Genomic DNA, 11,531 nt, shown 5'->3' with positions numbered 1-11,531 from the left:
ATTTAGTTCGATTTCGGTTATAGTATAGAGTTCAATTATTGTATCAAATTATTTCCTATTCTATAAAGATAAAAAATAAAAAGTTTCTTCTAATGATTGCTTAAATATCGACACACCTGTACTGAATGAGGAAAATCAATAAACAATGCATCTCGAAATTTGCAGTTTTAAACATAGAATCCGCAATCCTTAATTCTAGTTTAACGTCATTTTAAAAATCAGTTCACATATATATGTAATACAAATAATTGACATTGCAAACAAGGTCATGAACAAGTCACGAGTTGAATTTGCATTATGAGTATGTTCATGCACACGTTTCAATCACTTGACCCTGATTGGACCCCTTGTCCTTGACGAACATTCTTCTGACGATGTTCCGGAAACTGTTATCACGAACGCCGTAGATTATTGGAAACAGGGCACAAATAATGGAAAAGCTACCTCGGTGAAATATCACAAACGCATTCAAAATCACTCCGTGGACCTCGAGCGCGTGGTAGTTGATCGACTCGGCGACCATATGTAGACAAAATGTGATTATCAACGCAATGATACACGTTATCGTGATGATGAGAACTATAAATGTTTTTCGCAATAGTTTTTCTCTAACTGCAAGCTTTGATGAAGTTTTATGAAGATTGCCAGGACGATTGGCTCTAATATTAAGCTGTCTGCTTACCGGAAACACTACACACATAATATTTTTAAACCTGGAATTCATAGACGAATTATTGTCGCCATTTTGAACACTCGTCGTGGTTTCAAATGATACTATTTTTGCCTCAGTCAGTGTCTGTTCCATTTGTTTTGATACAATCTCTTTGTTATCTGTGTCCGTGATATTATTTTGATCGTCCGTCTTCACTTTGGACAATTCATCAGATGAAGAACGCGCGAGTGAACTATTGTTTAAGCTTGACTGTGCTGTTCGAGAGCCTTGTCGGTAGAACCGCATTAAGATCAATGCATATATTGTACACGTGACAAGAATGATGACAGAGACTGGTAGTCCACCCAATAAAAGCAGGAAATACACGGCCCATTCTCTATTTTTATGAATGTCATCCGTTGCGCAAACTGTCACAGTAATATTCACGTCTTTGTAAGATGTCTGGAAAGAATGATGACCACTGACAACGCCAGGCGGCGTTGCTAGAATGAACGATGCAATCGAAGTGATAATACTTAAATTCCTAGCCGTGTTGGCCTGGATTTGCCAGTCGTATGGCCGGCACACCTTGCGGAATCGGTCCAGAGCAATGAGGAACAGAATAGAATAGCAGTGAATGATTGTATAACCGAAAACGTAGGCAGAGGTGCGACAAAGCCAGGAAGTTGGAAAGTTGAACCAAAAGTGCATCTCTCCTATCTGCGTCGGGAGCATGATGGTGCACTGCAGCAGGCCAATCAGACCGAGCGTGAAGAGGAAATACTTGAAGTTGCAGCGCTTGTAGCGAAAACCGTAGATGTAAATAACTAGGGCATTGGCAATCAATCCTACACTGGCCGTTAGTCCGAACACTATGCTCACCGGCAGAACTTTCTTGTTGAATTCTGCATTGTATTCTTTAACATAAACACTCGTGTCCAGTGTGGTGTTTATCGGTGACAGCTCCATACCTTCCATGTTGTTGTGTTTTAGTTTATTTCACAGAATATAATATCGTGCCTGTATTTGCTTTATTTTCCAATCGTACACGTGTTATAGTAAACACCTCACAGTCGCTCCTTCTATTAAAATTGAACACATCGTGTTGTATTTTATTAATTCCAAAAAAAATATGAAACACGTGGTTGATCAATTTCACTTATAACCATCAGTCATCCACATGTAGTAGTTAATACACAAATAGCAGCATTAAATCGCATATCATCTGAAACATACATATGTATGAAATAACGTAGTAATGGTAGCAGCCTATCCACCGCACACGCTTAGCGTTCGCAGTCGACTGTTAAAATTCTCATAAAATCCGATGCTATATAGTACAAAGCGTGCTTGGATAAGCAATAAAACTTCGCTGGTTCGCTTTGATTGGTACGACGTTTATATTGGAATCATTGGATACAGCGCTCTTACAACTGCAGTGGTAAGGATTCCTTACCTCGTGGTTTATGAAACAAATGAAACAAATAGTTTTTCAACTGAATTCAATTCTCAATGATAAATTAAGTATGTTATATTTTTTCCAATAAATAAAAGCTGTTAAATGCCCGTTAAGGCTCCAGTTTAAATAATTGTATACGTATATAGTATTTTGTTATTGTTTTCAGTTTTTGCATTTTTGCACAGTATCCATTTCATCTATCTTGGCTACAATCACTTAGTATTGAATTATTGGCCCATTAAATTGATTTTCTTTATTGTAGATTGCATCATATATTACAGATTGCGTAAATAGTTTGGTAAACAATCGGGATTTAGTTATTAAAGTGTGTGTGTGTTTTTTTTAAATATAACAAACCCAATGCATATTTTCAAGGCTCGGTTTATCGTGTAGCGCATAAAATTTTAATTTCTGTGATTAAACTGAACATGCAATTTAACAAAGTTTGTACTTCACAAGATAATTAGATTAATCGCTCGATTTTCGGCAATATATTAATTGCTATGATATTACCCCCGTATTGTGGTTTTTGTAAAATAAAATACAATATGTTAACTTAATTCAAGTGGAAAATAAGTCGGGTAATGTAAATAAATAACGAACAAAATTTGGCCGACCTACACGCCCTGCTACATTTTCGAGATAATTGTAAAATTTATTTTTGACCATATAAAAATGATTGAAAATAATAAGAATTACTCTATTGTGGGATATTTCTAGGTATGATAATCAAACATTTTGAAAACATACCGCCCATATTCACGACAAATAGCAACTTTCGTGATGCTAATATATGCCGTTTTAGCAAACGCCACACGTTTCCACTTTGCGTAAGGTTACATTTATATAAACGGAAAGTTCTATAAGAGATCTATTAACACTATTCCTGACGTCAAATCAAATCAAAAATACAATTTAAAATACAAAAAAACAATGCAAGTGTGGGATTTTTTTAGATATGATAATCAAATTGTTTGAAAACAAGACATGGTGTTTAATCACGCCGTTTCAAGGTAAAAATCTAAAAAAGGAAAGTTCGATAAAAGATCCATCACATGTACTATTCATCGTCGAATACCCACGTGAGCTATGCTATAACATCTTCAAACATCGCGCATGTCCATCTGATGGGTTCATGATCGTTCTTCAAAATTAAACATTCGCCAGGTACACTGCACTTAATTCCAGTATCATATCATAACACTGTTTGAACTTTGATTTAATCAACAGTTATGTGAGCGTGTTGACAGTGTTGTGTATATAATCATTTCGATTTTATCAATAAATAAAATGTTTAATATCTTGCCTCCGGCACAGTATCATAAACACTCCTTTATCAGCCATATAAATATTAAATAAAACCAAAAGAAATATATAAATACTTTAATGTTTATGGCTAGTATTAAATGCCCATCATATTCGCAATATTTATACAATACACAAGGCACACTTTAACCATAACTTTGAGTACGGTGAAATAAAAAGGTATATAAATCTATCAACAAACGGATCATACCATCGCATACTTGCTTCGATAGATATTGAAAAGGAGCGATGTGTTGAGAAAGTAACGCGACGTGAGCATTTCATTATATATAGGAGCTGATTAAATAACGCGCTGATGGCAACCTTAATTTTTTTTAAGAGTATATGTGTATTAAATAAATGTCTTTTTCAATATAACTTCACGTAATTGAACATCTGTTTTGCCTTTTAACGGTTATTTTAATTATTTCAATTTTCAGATGATACGTGTTGAAGTTTAAAGCTGTGCGCATAAGAGCTTTATGTTGATAGAGGATACATAATAGCAACAAACGCTCATGCAGTCATACTTCTTACTAATAACAATTACAATTTAACTTCCGAATATAAAGCAATGTATGATACCATGAATATAGAATGTACATTCTTAATTCCGGCTCTTATAATTGATATACGAGAACGAAGTATATATGCGGATGTAATCATAGCGCTGGGTTGTGTTTATAAGAGCGTTGATTAATCATGTTTAAAAAAAAGTAGCATTGATTTGAAAATATATATTTTGGTAAGAAGCATATAAACGTTAAGCAAACCTATCTTGTGACAACGCCTCACCGTTAAGCTTGCAATAATTAAGTAATGACAACTATTGCATTAAGTGGAATAAATCATAATATACTATACAATTTAAATATGCTTCTTCGACAAATCATCTTGTAAAACTACTCGAAGGTTTATGCGTCAAGTTTTAAACGGTAAGATTCTCATTCAATGGATACACTTATTAGTATACATTGAGAATACGGCATGAAAACAAAGATTGCTGAAAACAATTAGAATATTCGTGATTTTGGTACATAATGTCGTACTAGAGAATTACTTAAGCGCTACATAAAATAATAGATTTAAAGCATAAATCACACACTTGTCCACATAGTATTGCAATTCATTGAAACGAATTAAACCAACCTATATTTTAATGTCGGGGTTTTATCAAATATACGCAGTACATTTTTTGTTAAAGTTTATGTTAATACTTGAATGATTATAACATTTTAATCAACCTTAACTGATGCAAATTGATTGCTTTTTGTAATGTTTCACGATATTTAGTAGATACAAAAAGATTATAATAATCACTGCGTTATAGTGCAAAAGAATACATTATTTGTCAATAGTATTTTAATGTTATATTTATTTTGTTGGGTTGTGTATGTGTGCAATTTGCTATATTCTGATACTTATTTCTAATACTTATTGGTAGAACTATTAATTATACACTCACAACGTGTCATTCTGATTAACCTGTTTAAATGGGCAATAATATGAAACATTTTACAATTAACTAAAGCGATTGATAGCTTTTCTTTTCAGATGTACAAACTGTTTTCTATTGATCAGTGTAACAACCAACGAAATGAATGAAAACGCATCTAGATATATTCTTCACAAAACTTGAATGTTCTCATGAATCTTGATGTTAACTCTTATACGGTAATAAAAAATTGAGATATAACAATGGGAATAAAGAACATTTGTTTAAAATTGAAGAAGGCCGCAATGTTACGGCTATCATACCGCACGAATGCTGGTAAACATGTGTTATTTATAGTCCTGAAATGATTACAGTGTCTCTTTGACCCGGTTACGTTATGACTCAACAGCACGTTAGATATGATAAAACGTAAAGGAAACGATAGCAACATCTAAATTTATCGTATATTCTTTAGTTTTTTTTTCCTGATATTCAAACCAAAAATGTTGTTTCTACTTATCATATCCACAAATCCACTATGATTTACATGTACATGATCTATTGAATTCGTAGATATGGCCTCGACTTGTGAATGTTTAAAAAGAAATAAAATTATTAAAAAAAACATTATATTACATTTAATCAATTCTATGCAAATGAACATTTAATTTGATGCATTCATTTGAACAATATTATACAAGTTAACGATTTCATAGGTAAAGGTTTTAGTTGGACGTTTTGCGCCTGAATTTTAAAAAAGACGTTTTCGTGTATTAAACACCATAAGTGTTTCCTTATCACATAAAGCTTAAGAGCAACGCATACGTGTCGATGAAATATCAGTTATGTAATGGCAATTACATAATTTTTAAACAAACTGCCACTACGGTGTCATGCATAAGCATCGCATCGCAGACAATTGTTTCCAAGTTTCAGACCGATGGTTTGAACACGACAGATAGATGGACGAACGGACAGAGGGAAAGCATGTCGTAATTTGTTCACAATTTGATATAATGACAATTATCCTATTAAGAATAATATTTGTTTGTAATACGGCAACAAAATTGTTACACAAATTAAATGTGCAGTGTTGTGTTTCGTGATTTAAGAAGATGTGTAGCTCGCTAAATACCGTGTAAATTTATAACAGCATTTTAAATTATAAAGAATTTCAGACTATTCACTGTATTCAACCGAACAATATTGGAATCATACGTCGTAAGAAAAAATAGTGTTGAACTATTTACTTAGATGCAGTAACATCATATATTATCTTTACATGTTCATAAATTGAATTCAATCACGGTACTCAAAAATAAAGTACAAATAATACAAACGCAAATACCTAGCTTTTCTTTTGTTTGTTTTTACTTGTTTTATCTTTCCTTTTACTGAAGTTCATCTTTTCAGCTTCTTCGCCATGTAGTCCTTATTAACTTGTCCATGCCCACAAGGGATTACAGTATTCAAATCACACAACAGTTACCGTCGATGCCAAGATATCTCAAATGTATACGATTTTCTGAAAACCTCTTTCAACATGTTGGTGTTGTCGGTAAAAGTTTTCTTTTGGGAAATCAATTTGTTTATTTTGAAATATACTATTACAGCTTTATGACATCTGTGTAAGTAGAAGGTTCAAATCAGACTTAACGGTTAATGTCCATTGCAACTGTCGGTATAAGCTAGATGGATACGAAACTATCCAAATCGCATATTGTTGTTGTATGTGTTAAAGTCATTGTTATTGAATCGAAATATTACTATATCTGTAAAGAAATAAAATTAAGATTAATTCTTTACAATGGCTGTTCTTTATAATCATTATGTTAACACGGGATGTGGTTTAACATTAATTTTGCGTTTTCTGTGTGATAAATATGAACACGAAACCTAAAGTAATTAATAGAACACATCCGGAAAAAAAGAGTTAGGCTTCTAATATTAAGTGTCTAAGTAACAAAGTGCAATATTCGTTTTTTTACGGATAATTGTTATGGTTTTATAATTGTGTTTTCATTAAGAATACATCCGCAATATAGGTTTTAGTTAAAGGGGCTAAAAGAGGCAAGAGTCTAGCCTTATATTGAGAACGTCGAGAATGTACTCATTTGGAATGTATAGCTCCTTGCTTCTTAAATGCAAATATTAAATATTCAAATATGTATCTTAATTATGAAGAATAGTATGCTCTTTCGCTCCGTTAAGCCGTTAATCTGTATGTTTGTTCGAACAAAAAGCTATTGTAATTAAGAGAATATCATTGAAAATATTATCATGAAACTTTGTTGACACGTTCAGCTACATGTATAGGTTTTCTGATGTCTGTCTGTCAATCACTCCCCTGTGTGTTTTTCTGCGAAGACTGAAATAACTATAAAAGAACATAGCATATAGCTGGAATGTGAAATTTCTCACAACTTGCGAAAGATGTGTGGACATACGAATTATGCAGGAGGTTTAGGTTTTTTACCAATGTAAAACGTCCAAGAAATCGAAACGTATTATTGTTGCGCTTAACTGAGATTGGATTTCAATGTGAAACGTTGTAAGTGTATAGATACATGTTAATATGAACCTAGTGTTCCTCAATAATTGGTAGGGTTTTTAACCCGACCAGTAGATGACTCCTGTATTGTGTGAAATACTGTCAATGCCTTCTTGTTTGTAACATTTGTTCAAATATAGTTCATCGACCTCGGCCACCTTTAGAATTATAACCAGTTTGTAGGGGCTGAAGACACATTTAAACATTGTCTACATAGTATTAATTCTATAAATAAGTCTTAATCCACGTTAACATGTAACTGCCGGAATGAAATAAAAGTTCAATAAAAACGCAGTCGAATAATCAGTAAGACGAAAGTGAATACCTTGCTACATGTATTGTAATTGAGTTTTATTAATTTCTCTCTATTTTATGGCTCACAATAAATGACAAGTGGATGGTAAGATGAATCGCTCTCGTTATATTATTTTTTGTGTTAATTAATTATACCTATATTCGTGTTTTGTTCTTGTGTTAATTTTGTTTTTGATGATGTCCTCTTTTTGTTGTTTTTATAAATATGACAATGAAGATTGATTTTTTTAAGTCGTGCATATTTTATAATTTCACGACTCGTGTGCATTCCATTAGTGTATATTATTTTATTGTTTACCACATCGTTTAATTAACTTTATTTTGTATTATTTATCAAATTGATATTATATACATATGCGAAATATTACATTGAAGTAATTTATGAATTTATGTCAAACTATGCATTTCTACAACGATAGAACAATTTGTGTTATGAGATTAGATGGCAGATACTAATATTTTAATAAACATACTAATGCCTACGCGCATCATGTTTGAAATCTAATCATGTTCAAGTTGAGAAGTTTTACTTAGAATACACCATGCACATCACTAGAAAAACGTACAATTAAATGTTATGCTATGTTTGCGTTAATGGTGTATTGTTCTGGTTTATGAAGGTGTATACGCATTTTTCAATACAGATAAACGATTGACAAATAACAAAGCAAATGAAAAGTTCAAAATAAAAAAAATAAACGAAATTATAATTTTCTGATTTGTTCAAACCACATCTATCCAAAAATGTATTCAGCAGCAAAAATATTTATTATGACTGAATGTACATTGTGTGTGTTATAGCTTGTCGTTATACATTTTATATGGGGTAAACACAATTGGATTTGTGGTTCAATAAACAGTGAGCAGATTTAACAATTCTCGTTCATGTCTATGCCTTGATTTACGAATAAGGAAATGGTAAGACAAATTGTTATTAAAGACACAATATACATTGTGGGAGCACATTAATATTCACATGTCTTTTTATTGCATGGTAAGCTTTATTATCAATCTCGGCACATGACGTGATCATTGGTATCCGTTTTGATTTGATTATGTTTATTTCTTGATTGAATTATTGTAGGTTGCTATTCAGCGTCATTAGATTATTAACACCTTTGCTATTTTGCGTAGGGAAAACATTCATTTTAATTAAACGGTGTAACAATTTACTTACATTATGATTACAGACTTAATGCTGTGATTAAAACGCTAAGAACGCGCGTTCATGAGGGTTACTGAAACAGATTTAACGATTCGATCGTAATCTTTGTAACAGTTATCAGTAAGGAGAGCAGGACATAACACGCTGTAAAGTAGTAGCCTTTTATTGTAGATGCATGGTCAAATCTTTTCTGGTACCTTATATTTCATTACTTTACTATCACAAACTCTCCTATGGTGACACCGGTAATTTAAGGCATTTATGCCAAAACATATATTCTCTGATTTGTTAGTATGTTAATCATAATTACTTCGCCGTTTTTCGTTTTATACCGGACTATTGCTAGTTTATGGAAAATAATTCAAATTATATACAATACCAATACTGATGTAAGTATTTACGAAGGAGACAAAGTATTTACCAAGACAAAGTTCCAAGAGATATTTTTAGTTACATTACAATATAAAATTGTGTTGTCTAGAAAACAAAATACAAATTAAATAAAATTTGAAACTGTTTCGAAAAAAAGACATTATTTAATGCAATTTTAAACTAAGTCCTTATTTATAAGTATTCATTGAATGTTAATATATTGTTAAGCTTTTAATTTTAATGACGATTGAAATACATAACAAGTGCATCGGCTATTGTACTGCCATGACCGTACTTGTTATGTTGTCTTTACGGAGATTGCTTCCTTTTAGATAATACGCGGGTATAAATCTCGAAATATTTCATTCGTGATAATGATGCTTATTCCCGACGGAGGTCTTGTTTGATTGTCTGGCCGTTATTATATTTATGAGGTTGATTATGGACACTGAGTGCATAAAAAGTTTATCTAGTACGAATCGAACGCCATATGTTCACTTGGTATGTGCTTCACATTATAATGTAATCCTAAAAAGGGTATAATTGAGCAATTATATAAAATGCTTTATCAGTCTACAGAATAATTCGTAATGCCATAACATCATTATAAGTGATGCATGTAACACATGAATTATATAAAAAAATTAATAGTGTCAAACAGTATTTGAAGTACGGTATGCATACGTTAAACACTAGTATGGAACGTTATTAACGTACAAGTCGGGTCAGAAGTCAACCATTGATTTTGAGCATGGCATATACAAAATTCAACTGAATCCAAACGTACATAACTCCGATTATATATACACGTCTACAAAAGAAATGGCGATAAATGGGTCAAACTCTGCGAAGAGAAAGAAACGACACTGCATGGCAGACTGAACTGGATACCACAAAAATAATCGATGGCAAAGTTATCATATTCAATGATGCAATAAATAAAGCTGACACTTAAGGTATATTTCTTGGTGCAAGGAATAAAGCTGACACGAAAGTTAAATTTATTGATGCAAGGAATAAAGCTGACACTAAAATTATCATATTTCTTGGTGCAAGGAATAAAGCTGACAGTAAAGTTATCATATTTCTTGGTGCAAAGAATTAATGCTTCTACCAAATTGTATCCAAACGTAACTTTAAATGTTTAGTACGACGGTACCCATTTATGGTGTTAATTTTATACCCAAAAATCCAATTGAGTATTTGTTGTTGTCGCATGTCTATTATGTTGCATATTACACTAATCACTTTATGTCAGGAACAAACACAATGTTGTTTTTTAACTATGAATTCTTTTTTCCAAACAAGGATTACAAACTATTTTACAACATAATTAAAGGGAATTGTTCAAGGTTTCGCAAAATGATACTTTTCAAAAAGAAATACCATTCAACAAGAAATTTAATAAAACCATATATTTAAAAAAGCACAATAACACTTCTTACTATGAAAAATTAAATAATATGTGTTCGTTTGGAGATATAAAGAATATTATGTGAGTTTTGGATAAAGATCAAGTTTATCATGCGAGGCTTAAAACCATGTAGCGCGAGGCTTGCCGAGCGCTACCATGGTTCGAGCCGAGCATGATAAACTTGATCTTTATTCAAAATTCACATAGTATTCTATTTATCCTATTATTTCCTCCCCTTTTCCATTAATAAAGATCAAATATCTTATTTTTTGACGATTTTATCTTTCCGTAGTTGATAACAAACATATTCACAATTTTTTGAAAAAACCAATCTGATCTTAAAATAGCGATAGTATTAAGCTAAAGTTTATACGATCGTTGTTATACTATCGATTTTCATCTGGTAAAAGGATAAAATCCAAAAAAAAAATCGAGGAAAATAATAAAGCGTTTGTAATCGTTGTCAATGATAATGTAGCAAAAACCGTTTATTACCGGCAAAAGGTGTAAACTTCAACTCTAAGTCACAAGCCTACGTGGTTGAGCACTTACTTTTGCAGCTAGAGGTCTCCGGTTTTGTTATATATGTTTCATTGTTTTTATAATTATTTTAAACTAGTTCATATATTACAGTTTTGTAAGTCAATTTATTTATTTACATTTTTAAAAATGCGAAAGTTTGTGACTAAGTGTTTTTACCAACAGAAGTAAAAATGTTATGAACATACTTGTGACTTACTTTGAAGTAAAACATATGTGCAATAAACGCTCGGATTTCACATATTAACCCTATTCGATTGAATTTGTGGGCCAAATACGGTCACTTGCGTCTCGGCCTATCTGGACCGGGGATCGAATTTTAA

General features: G+C 32.1%; 1 protein-coding gene across 1 annotated transcript; it reads right to left on the bottom strand.

Annotated features, from left to right (window-relative positions):
* Positions 1–307: 307 nt before the first annotated feature.
* LOC127852501 (cholecystokinin receptor type A-like) lies at positions 308–1,630 on the bottom strand. Its single transcript, XM_052386459.1, has one exon. It carries the CDS (start codon positions 1,628–1,630, stop codon positions 308–310), a length of 1,323 nt encoding a protein of 440 aa, XP_052242419.1.
* Positions 1,631–11,531: the final 9,901 nt, after the last annotated feature.

Source organism: Dreissena polymorpha, chromosome 12 (genome assembly GCF_020536995.1).
Source record: "Dreissena polymorpha isolate Duluth1 chromosome 12, UMN_Dpol_1.0, whole genome shotgun sequence".
In the NCBI taxonomy this organism is placed as follows: domain Eukaryota; kingdom Metazoa; phylum Mollusca; class Bivalvia; order Myida; family Dreissenidae; genus Dreissena; species Dreissena polymorpha.
This window is presented reverse-complemented; position numbering and strand designations above follow the sequence as displayed.